The sequence below is a fragment of the Lygodium microphyllum genome, chromosome 25 (assembly GCF_053477565.2).
Source record: "Lygodium microphyllum isolate KBCC chromosome 25, Lygodium_microphyllum_v1.1.10, whole genome shotgun sequence".
Classification (NCBI taxonomy): domain Eukaryota; kingdom Viridiplantae; phylum Streptophyta; class Polypodiopsida; order Schizaeales; family Lygodiaceae; genus Lygodium; species Lygodium microphyllum.
Window position 1 is genome coordinate 27,857,959 of NC_141159.1, and position 18,572 is coordinate 27,876,530.

Below are 18,572 nucleotides of genomic sequence, written 5' to 3' on the forward strand. Positions count from 1 at the left end.
CCTTTTCCCCTTTTTTACATGGCCGGCCGTAGCCTAGGCCCTTTTCCCATTGTTCTTCTTTCTTCCTAGCTTTCTTTCCACCGCCCGTCTACATTTACAAGTTGCACGGGTGAGAGCCCTACGCTCCTTGAATTAAACCGTGATGCGTTTGCACTTTTTTACAAAAGTTTTGTCTTGCGCTTTTCCTTGTACGCCTTTGTCTTCCATTTCTCTTGCCTTGGCCTTTGTCTTTGTATTTTATTTTAGCTTTCCGGATTTTCCACTGCTTGGCACTCTTTTACAAGATTTTAGGGTGCGCCTTTGTATTTTAAAATGCACCTTTCCCCTTTTTCATTTGCCTTGGGCTTTTTAAGGTTGCCCTTGTGCTTTTGGCCTTTTCTCCTCTTCTTCCTTCAGTCGAGCTATCTTTTTTCCGCCTTTGCCCTGCGTCTTTTTTATTTCCTTTTGCTTTCTTCGTGTTGGGGTTAACAGCACATAGTTGTGAAGATATACTAGGTTTTGCAATGAGGAAACATAACATGTACGACCAAGATTGAAATATAAAGACTCAGACAGTGACAAGCAAAACTTAAATCCTAATTGCAAAACGCAAAACGCAAAACACAAATACAAATGCAAAACTCAAAACTTAAACATAGAGACAAACACAGAGATAAGAAACTCCAAAGTGAATGAATATTGAAATTGAATGTAAGAGTGTACCAAATGCCCAAGGGCAGAGCAATGGAGTGCCGGAGAGTGATGTCCACTGGAGACAGATCCCTAGTGGTGTAACCGCTAGTTGAAGATGAGAGAGTGTTGAATAATGAAGGGCAATAGGTTGGCCGCCAAAACACAGTAGTCGGAGGCTGAAATATGGTAAATGTAGCAGTGTACCACTAGAGAAGGTTGGAAACTGATCACTCCAGATAGAGAACTATCATGTGACAATAAGAGAGGTGTTTGTTGATGTAGATGGTTTGTTGGACAACAATAATGTAGGTACTGCAGCAGTCGCTTGGTGGGAGAGATGGTGGCAGCCTATCACTTGGCACAAGATGTTTAAAACATAGGCTGATCAAGTGCTATGATAATGCAGCAGATGGGACCTCCAAACAACATGGCTGAAAATAAGCTGCCTAGGGCTGGATCATAGCTGTTTTCAGATGCATCTAAATTTTTTTTCAGATGTTTATAGACGTCTGAAAAACACATTTCGGACTTGACGTTTTCTTTTCCATAAAATTTTTGGATTTAAAAAAAAGCACAAGTTTTAGGTCACTTTTTCCAGTTTACTGGTCTTGAGTGCATACAACTTGGAAATCACCTTCCCTGATTGAAAATAATTAAAAACCCATGCATAAACTCCATAAATTGTGGGAAACATAGCTGCTTGCCTGGAAACATTATTGCCCCAAACTTTTTGACCACTAGGGAAGATCTCTCTCTCTCTCTGTCTCTCTCTCTGTGAGTATTGCAGTGTATTCAACTTGCACTGTCACACTTCACAGCCTAAAGGCTGAAAGCTGAAGTTTGAACTCAAAGTTTGAATATTGAAAAGAAGACCCCTTTCTTTTTTTTCTGGTAAAAGGTAATTGTATTAATTATGAAAAAAAGGTACAAGTTAACATGATTACAAGATACACGATGGCTCTAAGCCAACGAGTGTAAACTGTAAGTACAAAACCAGGAAAGAGTTACACAAGTCATGGCAACGACGCAGAGGAAATTGCCATATGCCAGGGAAGTAAGTCTTCCCGAGGGAGCAAGTCAAAGTGCCGAATGAGATCTATCTGCCAAAGCAAGAGGCCTTTAAGCTTGGCAATGTGTCCCGAACATTAGAGGCCTAATAAAAAAGAAAGGCATTCCGAGTGGTCCAATTGTGCCAGCATCCCCAGTATCTAAGAAAGTGTAACGATATCTTCATATGCAATTGAGCCGATGTGGGGTATTTTGGGCATACAAAAACCCAATCAAAAGGGCTTAGTGAGAAACCAACCACGGCTCGCCAAACCGCTGACAAAAGCGACCAGATATTCTTTGCGAGAGGGCAAGAAATAAATCGACGACGGGCCGATTCCACAGTAGTGGTAGAAGAAATAATTGCCGTTAGAGATTCGACGCTTGGAAACCCCCATACAGTATTAGCTTTAGTAACCAGCCATTGATGATCTTTGATCAGAAGATGGTATACCTGGTTAGCTGAGGCCTTTTCCAACTTCAACCGACCTGCAAGGACCCAGTCCTGCCAAGGACGATCCACAGCAAGGGCAGGAAAGGGTTGCCTGCTCTGGAGCACTAACAAAAGCTGCTCCCATAAATCACAGTATGCACGAGGGACTCTGAAAAGCCTCCTGGCAGTACGAAACGATATGAAGACATTATGACTGGCAAGGGTGACATCTTCAACTGAAGTCAAGCCCAAACGGGCCATGCGGTTAAATTTTGGTCTGAGCTCATGTTTGCCTTCCCATGAAAGTAATCTCGAGGTTGCCAACAATTCTAGTTGAAAAGAGTTAGTATGTAAGCGGTCCTTCGCTGGATGCCAACGCGCCTTCTGGAGAACCAATTGCCAGGAGCCGACCAAATGAACAAGCAGGGATGAGGAAGGACTCGAAAACCAAGAGTCTGTATTAAGAACATGCCACCAGGAGGTTCGAATTTGTGTATTACCATGCAGAAGCCCGCGGTCCTCAAGAAAATAACGGGCTATAACGGCCCACGGGTGATGCTTCACACACATGGCATGAAAAAGAGACCAACGAAGTGCCAGCATATGAGTTTTGGTATCCAAAATAGCCCCACCACCCAGGCGTTTGGGGATACATGTATGCGACCACGAAATCCACGAAATACTTGCATGCAATGAATCCTTCTTTCATAACATGAAACGAATGGGCCGAGTGAGAGCATTCAAAGTAGTAGGAGTCCAAGGCAACAATGGCAAGAAATACGTGAGCATTGGCAGCATAATTGTCTGAGCCACTTTGAGGCGAATATGGAAGGACCAAGCTTGTGATTTCCAATACAGAAACTTAGCTGCTAGTTTCTGTGAAATCCATTGTAGTAGTTGTTTAAGCCGAACATCAACACCTAAAGGGTACCCAAGATGCCTGACAATGGAACCACGGGGAACAACCTGTCCCTTCCAGCCCAATGACTGTAAATCGGACTCCGTGCAATTGAGAATGGCTGATTTGAAAGCATTGATACGAAGACCAGAAGCATGACCAAAGAGTGTCCAAACATCTAATGCCTTGCGAATATTGTCCTTGTCCGCACGCAAAATCATAAAGCTGTCATCAGCCAAAGATTGATTGATGAAGTGCTGACCAAAAGGAAGAGACAATCCGGCCAACTGAGTAGAAGCTGCCATGGAAGATAACATCGAAAGAACCGGATGAGTCGCAAGGGCAAAGAAGAGAGGACTCAAAGGGCAACCTTGTCTCACAGAGCGTGCAAGAACAAAGGGCTCTGTAACACCACCATTTAGCATAACTCGCGAAGAAGCCGCAGCACTAATGGTGTAGATCAAGTGGGACATCCGAGTACCAAAGTCCATAGTAGACATAAGTTTTGCAATGAAAGACCAGTCTAAATAGTCAAAAGACTTTTCTAGATCCAATTGAATCAATACCACCTTTAGACTAGAGTGCCTTGCATAGTCAATAGCCATTTGCACATTTAAGGTATTATGCAGAATGTTGCGGCCCTTAATGAAACCATATTGAAGAGGATGCACAATGGCCGGAAGATGCTTGTGGAGCCGATTCGCAAGTACTTTGGAAAAGATTTTATACATGGAACTCATCAAAGAAATTGGCCTCCAATGTTGCAACATTGACGGCGACGGAACCTTTGGAAGCAGTTTGATAAGACCTTCTTTCCATGAGGAAGGCACGAACTTTGTTTTCCAAACCTACTGAAACATAGCCGTCAATGGCTTCACCAGTTGGGTAGCAAAACTCTCAAAGAATTCATTGGTGAGACTATCCCAACCGGGACTTTTATCCTTAGGCAGGTGTAACAAAACATCCATAACCTTCTCCTCACAAATATCTGTCTCCAAACTAGTTTGCATGTCAAGTGGAACCTGATGTCGGACCAGATCATAGAAGACTGAACGTGCATGCGTAACCTGGTCAGAAGGTGATTGAGAAGAACCAAGAAGATCTAGAAAATAATTCTTGCACATATTGACAATAGTCTGAGGGTTAGTGACCATTCGACCTTCTGAATTTTGGAGTCTAGTCATTTTTTCTCGAGCAGGAGAGGCATGCAGAGCGCGAAAGAACTTATGAGTTTGACAAGCACTATCTTGCAAATTCTCAGTCAAATTTTGCAATTTGGCCTGTTGATAAGATTCCAACTGAAACTCTTTAATAATATCAGCCAAACGCATCGTCAGTGACAACAGAAAGTCATCATCTGGAGTATCCACCAGCAGAGAACGAACCAAAGCCAGTAAGTCCTCCGTTGCGTGTCGACGCCGCCGACAAAGAGAGGCATGGTGGATCCCATACTGCCGAGCAACCCGCTGCACATTAGAGAGTAATCGTTCAAAGGAAGTAGTGCCCTCAGTGGCGAAGTCGAATAAAAATCTATCAATCAATTGCTGCGTATAGCCCCGAAAGATTGAATGCTTCAAATAAGACGAGTTGAAATGTAAAGAGAGTCTATCCAGCAATTGCATAAAAGGTGCAATGGATTGTGCAAGTATCTCAAGCTGGAGAGGGAAATGGTTCGACAGGGCATATTGCTGCAAGACTGTCATTTCCAGCATCTCAGGAAGAAAATCATCATCCTGCATGATGTACATTCGGTCCAACCGCGACCATGTAGTTGCATACTGTGCCGAATGGAAAGTAAACCCTGTAGAAGAAGGGTGTAGCCAAGACCATAGATCTTGCTTAAGTACAGCAAGCGCAAATGCATTCCACACCCGACTTTCCGGAGTGTCCATCACCGAATGCCCCGAAGTGGACTGTGAAGAATCAACACACATATTAAAATCCCCCATAAAAAAACCTTGTCTGCCAAGTGACAAGGAGGTCTTCAAAGTATTCCAAAGATCCCGGCGGGATAAAGGGTCATTTGGAGCATAGAGGCCCAACAACAATAAGATCTCTCCTTCAAATAAAACTTCAACTACCACAAAGCAGCCATGTACATCATTTTTAATAAGAATAGGCTGATATTTCTCATGTACAATCATAAGAACACCAGAATAATGCCCGGTGTGTGTCCCTGCATAAAACAAGCGAAAACCCATGGCAATCCACAACTTTTCCTGCTTCACCATGACTCTTGTGCTCAATCGCACACAAGACATCCCACTGATTCTCATGCAATATAGTCCACATGGCATGTTGCTTATGGCGAGAACAAATGCCACGCACATTCCACGTGGCTATCTTCATGTGTATTCAAAAAGAAAATCAGGAATGAGGCACCACTTGCCTCGATTTAACATTTTCTGCTAGAATATCAAGGACACCCGCATCCAAAAAATCAGCTAACACGGCAAAAGCGTTCTAACGGCCAGCTTTAGAGGTAGACGTAATATCCATTGTCTTGGGGATGGAACGGGAATAACGACAATCCCATGGTGTAATCACATTCCCTCTAGTATCAAAAGCTAGCTTAGCGGGTGGGCCCTTTGGACCGTCTGCATATACTTTCCTAGTAGACTGATTACGGGGAGCAGAAGGAACCATAGTACGCGCAGCGTGCTCTGAAGACACCATTTCTTTCCTGTGCATATACGTGTGCATGGAATCTTGTGAAACATTAGACCCAGTATCCGCCAGGCCAGCATCAAACTTTTTACTTTTTTTGGGACATGCCTCTACCCAGTCATTGCCACGGGAATCCAAACCCGAAACAGGTTGTTTACCTTTATCCAAAACTTTAGGTGGTTGGGTTGCATCCTGTGACGGAGCATCAAGCACCATGTCTTCCATAGGTAGCACAACATGCTCATCATCTGAAGACGGTTGCTTCTCTGGGCATTCGGCCATAAAATGCCCCAATTTTCCACATGAAAAGTAGTGTCCTGCAAAGTTGCCCCATTTCAAACGAAAGTGCAAAGGATGCATGCTAGAGCAATTAATACGAAGCCATGTAGGCCTTTTCCTAGCAGTGTCCCATAACATACACAAACGGTTACGATTCATGGCCCTTAGGCTCGGGGGGACTAGAATAGTTCCCACAACGGCCATGGCATCCTTTAACAAAGGCCAATAGATAGCCGGGCAATTTTCCACTTCAACCCACACTGGGCATTCATGTTGAAGCAGGCGCTGAAAGTCTGCCATAGGGTGCCATGGCACAACATGGACCAAACGGCTATCAAAGAACAATGGCAGTTTAGACAGGAGATTAGTCCGATGCTTCTTTGATTTCAACAGCACCTCATAGAAGCCTCCGGGCCCAACAAAAGTCTCCTCAACACACTCCCCTTGTAGTAAATGGTGCAGCCACTGGCGAATATGGGAAAGCACTGGGATCCTACCAGTGAAAAAGAGTATAATAGCACGGTCATAAAACACCGAAAAAGAGCGCAAGACATTTTTCGGGTCCAACGTGGCTTCCAGAACATCTTCAGATCCAGAGTCAGAAAAAGCTTCATGATTATGTTGGACATAATCGCCAAGCAGAGTGTTGGCAAACTCCAGCAAATGCTCCCAGTCAATATCCTGAGAATCCACAGAATCAAAGGTAACCGGAGCATAAGAACGTTCCTGATGACCCATTGTCTCTTCCGAAGTATGCTTGGAGCGTTTGCCCGCAGGCTGAAAGTTAGGACCAGGAGGCATCTCCTCTGTGCAAGGAACCATATCCTCTGGTTCCTTTGTATTAGAATCCGGACCAAGGGCTGCCACCGTTTGGTCGATAAAAGCCATATCCAGACCAGCCATGCTTCCCTCTTGTCTCTCTCTCTCTCTCACACACACACACTCTCTCTCTCTATACAGATCCGTGGGCACGCGAGTCAAGACACTCTCTCTGACAACTGTCGGACTTAGGGTTTACAGCAACTAGGCATCTCTCTCTCTCTCTCACACACACACACACACACACACACACAGAGTAGGGCGATGCAGGAAGGAAGGTTGCACACTAGTAAGCCTGGCAGGTCGGGAGGGTATTCACAGGTAAGCAAGGGCAGGGTTCGATGTTACGGGCAGGGCAGAGTGGACTCTGCGTAGATGACGTATAGGGCAAGGCGCAACCCTAACGATGCAGGTTAGGTCTGGGTTCGGAGCAGAATGGCAGTCTTTCTGTCTAGCTGATGCAGACAAGCAAGGATCATTTTAGTCGCTGCCTCTCTCTTGCTTCGTCTGAAGTTGTGTGGCCCTTTTATGCAGCAGGGGCGGGACTGAAGTGACGGGTAGAGGCAATCCGCAGGGGGGGCGAACGGGGTGCCGCTGTCAGGTCGGAGGATAGTTGGCGCAGGTCACAATCGTCGCCATCGTCCGCCTTCGTTCTCTTCTCTTCTCTCTCTCTCTCTCTCCTCTCTCTCTCTCATGGAAATAGAGAGTGATGAAGGAGAGAACGCTGATTCAGATTCATGCTTATTTTTAGTTATATTCCACAAGCGAGAGATGAAATCTCAGCATAGACTTTAGAAGACCCCTCTCTCTCTCTCTCTCTCTCACTCTTCAAAGACTGTCGTGTTTAGTATAATTAGGCAGTGTGTAGTATAATCAGCTTGCATTGTTAAAGCTAAAGTCTCTCTCACTTATTATGTCATATATAAGCTAAAGCTTGAAGGCTAGAATTTTGAATTTGAAAGGTAACAACAACCCAATGTTTTCATCTAATACTAACGATGTAAAAATATGTCAATAAAATTAGGGTCACGTATGATTTAGGTTGAGGGTCTGAATCATACTCGAATCATGCTTTCATATGTATGAAAAAACTATGGGTTGGATAGTGATGGGCTGTAGCTGGAGGTGCTTGGACAGCAGAGGGTAGGTGGCTAATGGTTGAAATCTGCATGGTAGAGTGAGAAACTTGCATAAATGATGGAGGCTGATTAGTGGGTAGCTCGTCTATTTATAGATGTTGAAGGGTGTCCTAAAAATTAGAGCTCAACACAATAGGATGTATAGTATCCTACATGTCGAAGAATGATCATGCAACAGGTGCCACTTGGATAGCGTCATCATGGGAAAATTGCTCACTTGCCTAGGCGCCCTATTACAAAGATGATGAAATCATGTAATGCATAGAGGAAGGTACAATAGGGGGGGGGGGAAAGGTTGATGTCGAAGATAGGTGTCAAGACCTGTAGAATACCAAGAAGGGTAGGAATCCCTCTTAACCTGGAATCCAATGTGGTGGGCTAGTGGTAGTAAATGTGGCGAGTAAACATCAATTTATTGCCAATTTGATTGTGAAGTTTTCCCTCTTGGTAATCTTGAACTCTTGGAGCTCATGGTCATGATTGATACATTGAGTACAATTGTGAGCCACATTGCAGTTGACTAAATGTGCCCAATGCTCAAATGCAAGGTCAAGATGATGTAATTGCGAGTGAAACTCGAGCATGTGACCTTACATGAGCTCAACAATAGCTATGTTGACTACCTTATATGAGGTCCAACAAGGGTCAGATTGGGGTTCCAACCCTTGAATAAGGTCCCGCAAGTCTTGGGAGTTCAAAACATGCTACATTAAGTTTGACCAAGTTGAGAAGTTTGACCCATTGAAATTTGAAACAAGTCTTGTTAGTAAATGCATGCTTGGCTATTGTGGATGCATGGAAGATTGTGTGAGGTGTTTAAAAAGTGGCTGACATTGAATAGGCTGGTGGTTAACTAGGCGTTGGGTGCTATATGTGGCACTAAAACATGTGACATGGTGACTCCTAGTCTTTTCTCTAAAGGTGTGTGGCCAATGTGAGATGCATGTATTGAAAAGGTGTAGGATGGCCCACTAGGAATTGACATGTTGGCAAATTGTGTAGCTACCTAAGAGATTGGAGGGATGGGAGGGGCTTGATATACATGGGTGGGATACCCTGCATTTAGGTTCCCATTAGTGCTTGGTTAGGGTTGGAACTCCCATCATTGTTACACCTCCACCAATCAGTTGAGGGATAGGATTCAAACAATGGAATATGGGACTAAGGGAATGGTAGCCCCTTGTATGGTGAATTGTGAAATTGATGGTTGAGTGTATAGAGTAGAAGAAGACAGAAATTGTGAAATTTGTGGGATGGTTGAGTCTATACGGTAGAAGGAGACAGAACTTGTGAAATTTGTGGGATGGGTGGAAGTTGAAATTGTGGATGTTGATTTTGATTAAATGATCATTAGATTGAGCATGTAACATAGAGGCCTTCTGTTTCAATAGCCACCTTTTCTTGCGCTCACATATTGGAATGGGTTTAGGTCTTCATGATTACTTCCACCCATTACTTGCATTTCAGAAGGAGAAACCAAACGACTTGCAAAATCTATATCATAAATACCTTGTTTTGTATTTAATGGAAAGCGTGACATTGGATAGCTCATAATTCCCAAATCAGTGTGTCCTCTTTCAGTTGAGGGTTCTGGTTCTGCATCAACACATCTTTGAGTGATGTGCATCTCCCTCTAGGTTGTAGACTTGGTCAGTGGCATGATAAGCTGAAGGTGATAGGAGAGGTGGATCATGAGCATAGGGGCTCACTTTTCTACAGAGGAAGCTCTACCCTTTCCATCTTGGGAGTGGATAGAGTATACCGATCCCTTGGAGCCGATGTTGTAGGCTCGGAATATGTTCTTGTGCACTTTGGAATGCGAAGCCTTGTTCTTCATGGAGAGTGAGGATCTTTAGCTTTGAGAGCACCTCTACTTTGATACGCCGTAAAGAAATGGTATGACAAACATAGAAAATGCAAAGTGTTTGACAACATGTAGAACACTATCTGGAGAATGCTGAAATGAATGGATGAGAATATGGATGATACAGTCTTGAACCCCTGTGTCTCAAAGACTCGGGCAAGGGGGTGTGAGACTGGTGTGAGAGTGTTTTGTACTTGAGAAGGGTCCCTAAATGCAGCAGCAGCAGTCCACCAGTGTCTCTATCAGTGTTGGATAAAGTTGGCAGCAGAAAACGTAGGTCTAGCAGCTGCAAAACGCAGTTTTGATAAAGTCGATAATGATGCCAGCACTCTGAATGATGGCAGGAGGCTGTAGGATAGCTGAGCCTGTATAAACTGCAATACACAGGCTGGAAAGTGTAGATGACTGGCTGGATGGAGTCAACAGCAGCAGGCCACCTCTGGACCAGCAAAACATAGCTATGTGAGGGCCTCCAATCAGTTTGACTGCATGAGGATGATGTCACCAGGCTGTTGCAGCCACTGGATTAGCTCGTGGCAGCTAGGACAGTTTGTGAGCAGCATAAGATTGATGTGGCAGCAGCTGTGTGAAGCTCCTCCCAGGGATGGTATTGTCCTCTAGACTGGCAGCAGGTTGAGATGGACCAGCAGCAGCTCTGGATGGTGTGTGGGCAGCAGTGTGAGGGTAGAGGACTGATGGCTGAGGGCTGTGTGTGTTAATGATGATGAGGGATGAAGGATGCACAAGCAATTGGCCCTATTTATAGAGAATATCGGTGCATTTGTCCTACTATTCAAAAATAAAACCCTTTATTTTTGGTATTCAGCATTAACTAATTTTTGGGGCCGTTTTAACTGAGGATTAATTCATGTTAATTGATGTGATTAGTGCAAACCACTAATATTAGCTGCTTCTTATTTTCTTGTGAGGGAGCTTAACACTAATCTCTCTTACATTATGATGAAAACCTCTGATTATGCAGTGTAGCTTCTTCCAATTTTCTATCGTAGCTCTAATTTTTCTGACTTTATGGTAAGAAACTGATTACCAAGGTATGTATCTGAGAGTAGGAGTGAAGTGTAGGAGAAGATTATGGAAGCACGTGATTATGGTGTCATCCTTAAACAGTCAATTGTCTATAAGGGTCCTTGAGAAGAAAAAAAGCTCTAAAATTACTATAGTTATTTTTGGTTCCCATGGTTAAGAGCTCATTAAATTTTCATTTTTGAAAATTTTCTGCAGACAGAGAATGTATCATACTTTGTTGCTGCAAAGCACAAACTCAGTGCATTTTTTGCTCTTATATTTCGGTTCTCCTCCTGCCAACATCCACTACTAGCATCTGCTCTTGCAAAGATAGCACAAGATATGGGAAATTCTTCTGTCATAGGAAAAGATGAGAGTGCTGTACGCCAGCTTTTGAGTATGATGCTTAGCGATAATCGCTATGTGGTATGTTCTATCAACTCCTGGATACTCTGCTACATGCCTAACATGATTGACTTTTAAGCTTGTCTGAAATGATGGGGTTTTGCACATGTTAGAATTTATAGCTTCAAATCGTAGGAGGATAATCCTGAGAATTTCCTTCTTGTTTTATCCTTTGCTGTTACACAGCTGCATTTGAGGATGTAAAATCTGGTGGTGGAAATGCATGTGTAGATGCTCATTTAAAAGACCACATGGAATTATTAGTGTTGGACTCAGCACACTGGCTTATGTCTTCTGGTTGATGCAGGTTGAGCAGGCATGCTTGACTTTAGCTTCTCTAGCTTTGGATGCATCTTTGGCACTGCGCTTGATACAGGCTGATGTCATGCAACCCATTGAAGTGGTTTTGAAAGCATCAAACTGTGATCCTCTCATACCTATGCTTCGGGTGGTTGTAAATCTTGCTTTTGCATCAGATGCTGTTGCTGCAAAAATGCTAACAAAAGAACTGCTGAAGCAGCTGAAAATTCTTTGTGCACATAAGAAACCAGAGGTCTGGTGCTGTATTGACGTTAATATTTAAACAGCTTTTGGACAATGAAGGTCAATTGGTTGTAAGCTTTTCTTTTTAACCTGCCAGGTTCAACAATATGCATTGCTGGCAGTTGGAAATTTAGCATTTTGTCGGGCTAATAGGAGGAGCTTGGTTACATCTGAGAGTCTACGTGAGATGTTACTCCGGCTTTCAGCTGCATCCAACCCTTGTATTTCTAAGGCAGCCATGCGAGCTTTGGCTATTTTTGGTTAGTACCTGAAATATTTGAAGATGTATGGAGACCATGCATTGGTTTAGCAGTCTCAATCATGTTTAAAAAACTAAAGACAGATCTATCTCAGGTGAGAATGAATATTTACGCAGAGCGGTAAGGGGCAGACCCATTGGGAAGCAAGGCCTGTGCATTTTGTCCATGGATGGAGGTGGAATGAGGGGTTTGGCAACTGTTCAAATGCTGCGGAGGTTAGAGGAGGGAACTGGTAAACGGATTCACGAAATGTTTGATCTCATGTGCGGCACATCAACTGGTGGGATGCTGGCTGTGGCATTGGGATTAAAAAGAATGACACTTAATGAATGTGAAGAGATTTACAAGAATCTAGGTGAGTTCTTGTAGTTTGATCGCCAAAAAGTTGGCATTTGTTATGTAAATTTATGTGCCTAGCTATTCAAACTGTGATTGTTTTACTCCTTTCTCAATACCAACAGAAATCACAACCTGACATACAAACCTCAGATTCCTCATTGCCCTAAAGTTTGTAGGTAGAATATGTTGTGAAAGAGCAGCACCGATTTGCTGTACGATCAGCCCATGTTTTATCATGTTATTTGCTCCAGGCAAGTTGCTGTATGATCAGTCCACATTTTATCTTGTTTTTTGCTGTAGGCAAGTTGGTTTTTGCTGAACCAACCCCAAAGGACAATGAAGCAGCAACCTGGAGAGAGAAACTAGACCAATTGTATAAAAGCTCTTCTCAGAACTTCAGGGTGGTGGTTCATGGATCAAAGGTAGATTAGTCCCTTTTATCTCTTTTCATTTTATTCGTACATGAAGTGTTCAAGCTTACGTTCTGTGAATGTCTTTTGTTTTTGATATAGATTTTCTTAAGGACTTTCAGCCTTGGTTTGAAACAGTGACACAAGAATCCAAAAAAAAGTGTGTTAGATGCTCACATTGCCAAGCATACACATTACACTCACTATTCAGTAGCTACTAATTGTTAGCAGGAGTTTGGAGGGAGTTAGTACTACCTTCTTGGTTACACAAATCTTTGAATCACTCCCTGCATCCTCTCACTATAGACGGCTTTCATGAAGAGAAACAAGCATGCAAATGCATGCAACAAAAGTAGAATTTGAAGGCTGGAAATGAAAGGTGACAAACTAAAACACTTTGCAGGTGAGCCAAAAATGGAACCATAGGTGGGTAGAGTTTGGGGCCACATTGTACATGTATTTAAATATAATGAAGAATATGCTACAAGAGGAAAAATATCATGTATTATAGTAAACCCAATTTGTTGTGTACCTTTCATAATAATAAGGGTAACAATATCAAAAGGGATCATGTAGAATGCTTTCAAAAAGGATTGTGTATCTTTGAAACTGTGAAAAGCTTTATATTCGTTTTTCCAAGGAAGTATACACAGACATACAATATTGACTTATTGTGATGCTTAGGCTCATGCAAAGTTATTATGTTACTTTGCACTTGCTGGTCTATGCCAAGGCTGAGTTGGATTTCAGTATTCGGTGGGACCTCAAGAATTCTCTTTAAAACTTTAAATCTTTGGACTGTTAACCACACATTTCTTCTTCTTGGTCATTAAAAGTGAAAAAGTAATGTGGTCTAGAAGGAAACTCTAGTATCCTTATAAGCTGTAAGCTTTGTGTGTGTGGACGCATTTGACTTCTTCATGCTAGGGTGTCATAGAAAGTTGCAAATGCTCCTCCAAAAGTTTCTTTAGAGATGCAAAACTCTATCTCAACCCACCCCCACCAATCCTCTCTCCTCTCTCCTCTCTCCTCTCCCCCCTTCTCCACCACCCCCCACAAAAAAAAAAAACCTAAAGGACCCAAGCCAACTCCATGTCCCTTGTTAAGACATGTTGTGAGAATTGCTTATTGTGAGATTGGTTATCTCACTTTGACCATTTGTTTGGGGATGATAAGAGGAAGAAAAGTAAGCTTCATATCCAAATTTTCAAAGAGAGCTCGTTAAAAGAAACTAGTGGTTCGAGGATCTTTAGTACCCATGATGGATTGTGGTAACTCGTAATATGCTTGAATGATTGTTGAATAAATATTCTAGCCACTTGTTGAGACCAAATAGTCCTCTTGAAATGAGCTTACTTTCTAAACCTGTCAACAATAGTCCATATGTTATCATTGCTGTTTATTGAATTTGGCAAGCCGATAATCTATTGCAGTGTTTCTCCAAGGTTGGTTTGAAATTGGTAATGGCTGCAAAAGCATTGCAGGCTTTTGGCAATCAACTTTTAGCTTTTGACAACCAAACATTCTTTAACAAATTGCCCAATATCTCTTCAGAGGTTTGGTTGAGTCATGTAGGGAGCAACATGACATTCTTCCATTACTTTAGGACTGATCATTGGCTCAACTGAGTTACTTCAGTATGTTGTATCCCTCATCCTTGTAGAGTCAATAGGAGAGCATAAAGAATCTGTTCAGTAAATCTACATCTGAGTGATCATGATCTGTTCTGGGATGCTCTCTTAAATGCTGATCTGTCTCTGCAGAGTGGCACAAAATAGTGCCTAACCTGAGATAAAGATGGTACTCAAATCAGAGTTACTTGTTCAAAGAAGTATTGACTAGAATTGGAGGTAAGCTGAAATTACAACAGGCTGTTGATGCCTAGGAATGGGACAGTCTGTTGTTTACAGCCTAAGCAGTGATACTGTAATCTCAGGCAACACCACAATGGTCACTAATATGAGGCAAGTGGGAGAAATATAGGACGTGGCTGCAGAAATAGAATCTGACATGGCAGATCTGAAAGATAGAGCAGCTTATGTCAGTCATCAATGCTCTGCTCTGCTGAAATTGTAGAGGACAAGCAAGAAGTGTATGCCCAGCGGCAGGATGATTCTGCATAGATATGTACCACCCAAGCTCCCATTACCACTAGCTCAAACTTAGTCTTATTAGACCCTTTTCCAAAAGCTTGTTTGCTTGCTTCATAATCTCCTCTTGTTGTGTTGGGCTCACACAATAAGTTTGGACGTGAGCTCCCAAGAATGAGGTCAATGTTATGATCTCGTCCTCTTTGGTCGCAGCTCTTTAGGTAAAGTATCAACAAAGCAATCTTCATACTGCTTTAGGAAATTTATTTGCTCCTTGTTCATACCTAAGATGGACTCTCCAACTCTAGACTCTTTGATAAAAATCAAGTACGAAGAAATAGTTTTTTTCATTGCCTTAGAAATTTCTATATGGGATAATATGGAAATAAAGTTTCCTCCAACTCCCATATCAAAGATACACCTTTGTCATTGAAAGGAAACCCAAATTTATTTTGATTTCAATCAATGGTTGAATCTAATTCTCTATGCTAGGGTATTTGTGGAACAATATTACAATGACTCAAATCGGGCATGATAACATTCTTATGATCTACATAGTCCCTTATCTCAATTCGTAGTTTCCGAAGGATTGGAGTAGCTTGAGATTCCATCCCTTGAAAACTAGTACTTGATATTTTTGGTCTTCCAAACCTCTCCTTTGGAAGACTCAAAGCTTTGACAATTTGAGGATGGATATGATGATATGTAGCCCTTGTATCAAAATGAACGAGAATAGATTGATAAGCAATCTCACCCCACATCATAAAAAGCTTTCTTTTCTTTGATGAAATTTTGTCATGCTGTAAGTGGAATGTCCAGTGTACAATAGGACCTTGAGTCCTATAGATAGGATTGAATGGTTGAGAAACCATATCATTTAATACAGTCTCCCTCCTCCATTTCTATTTTTGGTTTCCATTTATAGTCAAAAAGGGTTTTGGGTTCATTTCAAGAGAGTCGGGGCACCATTCGAGAGACTTCAATGGGTGATACTCTAGACAGTCTATGCCTCCATCCATTTACCCATTTCACATTCATTCCTTCCGACATTCTATCACTCTCTTCCATCTCTCCATTGCTGCTCAAAGCCACTCGGAGAATATTGCAGTTGGTGGTCTTTATCTCTCCGTGTACTAGGCATCATGTCTTCCACACCTTCCAGGCTGCATTTTGGGTTGTAAATTCTATTCCTCCACTTGGCGACCATCTGCACCATCTGGCATCAGATTGTACTTGCATTTTTGGTTGCAGATTCTCTTCCTTTCCTTGGCGACTATCATCTCCATTTGGTGTGGACAAGGCACTTGCGTTTTTGTTGCCAGATCATCTCTCTCTACTTGGTAACAATGCTCTCTACATGGCGATAATCTCTTGGGTTGTGTTTCGTAGTTCAACATCTCCTTGGCATTGGCGACAGCTCTAGTAGGCACTTGCTACCTTTGACACATTTTTTTCTAGTTTCTACTCTATTTGGGGTCAGATTTTCTCATTTGGTAGGCCATCGTATTGATCGTCATCTTCCGGAGTACGCCTTCGTAGTTGTGATCTTCTTCCCCGATTCTGACGGCAAGAGAGGACTGAGTTTTACTCCCTCGACGGTTGTCCTTTACCTTTAGTATATGTTTTTAGCATCCTATCGTTGGAGAACTGTGTTTCACTCCTTGCTTGTGTAGATTCGAGATTCTCTTTAGGTGCTGCTGTTTGATCACACAAAACAATGCAATTATTCTCAGAGCTTTGGCTTCGGTATATCAACTTTGTTCACTTAGCATGATTTAGTGCTTCATCATCTTCTTCTTTTATGTTTTTTGAGTTTTTGTTCTCTCTTAGTGTTTATTGTACATACTGTGTTTCTCCATGCAAACCCTACCGTCTCTTTGGTTTGCTTTCATAACAGTCATTTCTTGATATGGTATTAGAGCATCTCTCATTTCTTGACATGGTATTAGAGCCAGAGGCGCTTAGAGAGCCACGAAGATACTTTGCATTGGAGAAGGCCAAGACAAGTTGCAGGTTCGACATCATCTTTTGATTTCCTTCCTTATTTTCACTGCATCATTGGGAGATATCTTTCTCTTCTTCTCCCTACCACCCTCCCTTTTTTAGGTTGTCACATTGGTACCATGGCTTCTCCATCGACAAATGGACAGTCCATTGGGTACTCTTATTGCATCATGAATGGTTAGATCGCCGAAGATTGTTGACTTTGAACTTTGCTTCCCATACCACTGAAGTATACGTGTCTAGTAGCACTCCTTGTGCCACATCTTCCTTTTGGGCCACAAAGATTATTCTGCATTGGCAATTAGAGTATTATGCTCATGGCAATAAGATGCATTGGATGTGCACGAAGTCCTTACAAGCAAAAGGAGGATCATCAAGTACTAGGGTCTCTTGGAGACCATTGCATACTACAGAGGTTTCCCCCGTCTATTTTCAAGTCCAATGGCTTCCATAGCCACGATCTGCGGTTTGTAGTCCGTTCCATCGAGAGACAATGATTGTTGGATAATATCTCGTCACTCCGCTCCTTCAAGAGATAGAGCTATTCGATTCCTTCCACTCCTTTGGCTCCGCAGTTCGCTCAGATGAGAGATAGTGACTATTGTTCACCCTTGGCTCCTTAGGAGCTATCCAATCCCTCACCTCTCTGGTTTTGCTCCACGGACGACTCCAATGCGGACATAGGGGAGATTCTGTGTGATACCCCTTACTCAAGTCCCTTCTCTACTCAGGTTCAAGAGGCCATCTCTGGGAGCTATCTAGCTTCTGCTCCATTGGAGCCTAGATACCTTCTTCTCGGCATCGCTAGCGGCACTTCCTTTGTTATTTGACTCTTCGGAGGCAATGATCCATTAGTTTCTTAAGTCCCTATCTTCCTCCACGGGGGATTCAGAGGAGGCTCATATTTCTTCTTCAAAGAGGGATCCATTTCTTTAGCTTCAGAGGGGGTCCTCCTCATCCTGTGGTTCTTCACACACCCTTTACCTTCTTGGGGTGGATGACATCTCCATGTCCTTTCACCCATCGATTTCCATTGATACCCAGGATCTATGGGTTCTTTCTTGTTTGAGGCTTTGGATGTTTTAGTCATGGCTTGGTGGCTAGGCTTGCACATACCTTTTGACATGGAGTAATGGAGCTTGTGGCTTCTCTCTTGAGGTTGACTTTTGGGTCCTATCAGCCCATCATGTCTATTGTTCTTCACTACATGTTACCTTAGAGGTGAAATATTGGGATTCCCGGGTGGATCTTTTCTCTCTCACTCCTCTTTTGTGCTCCTTTTTGGGCATGAGAGGGGATGTTGAGAAACTACATCATCCTGTATCATTTCCCTCCATTTCTATTTTTGGTTTCCATTTACAGCCCTAAATAGGCTTTCTTGGTGCTTTCCGAGAGAGTCGGGATGCCACCTTAGAGACTTTAGTGGTGATACTCTAGATAGTCTATGCCTATATATACGACATTAACTCCAGCTATTTACCCATCCACATTCATTCCTTTCGACATTTTGTCACTCTCTTCCATCTTTCCTTTGCTGCTCATAGCCCATCTAGAGGACATTGCAGTTCGTGGTCTTCATCTCTCCCTACACTAGGCGCCTTGTCTTCCACACCTTCTAGGCTACGTTTTGGGTTGCAGATTCTCTTCATCCACCTGGCGACATCTCCACCATTTGGT

At 42.7% G+C, this 18,572-nt stretch overlaps 1 protein-coding gene across 3 annotated transcripts in view; it reads left to right on the top strand.

Annotated features, from left to right (window-relative positions):
* Positions 1 to 18,572, top strand: part of LOC148014008 (phospholipase A I-like protein) — a 71,077-nt gene that overhangs the window by 13,866 nt on the left and 38,639 nt on the right. For all 3 annotated transcript variants that reach the window (XM_087667394.1, XM_087667395.1, XM_087667396.1), the window contains exons 5-9: positions 11,061 to 11,270; positions 11,557 to 11,802; positions 11,890 to 12,052; positions 12,147 to 12,407; positions 12,692 to 12,813. In XM_087667394.1, the coding sequence (XP_087523520.1) occupies positions 11,061 to 11,270; positions 11,557 to 11,802; positions 11,890 to 12,052; positions 12,147 to 12,407; positions 12,692 to 12,813 (1,002 nt within the window). The remainder of the gene's footprint in view (positions 1 to 11,060; positions 11,271 to 11,556; positions 11,803 to 11,889; positions 12,053 to 12,146; positions 12,408 to 12,691; positions 12,814 to 18,572) is intronic.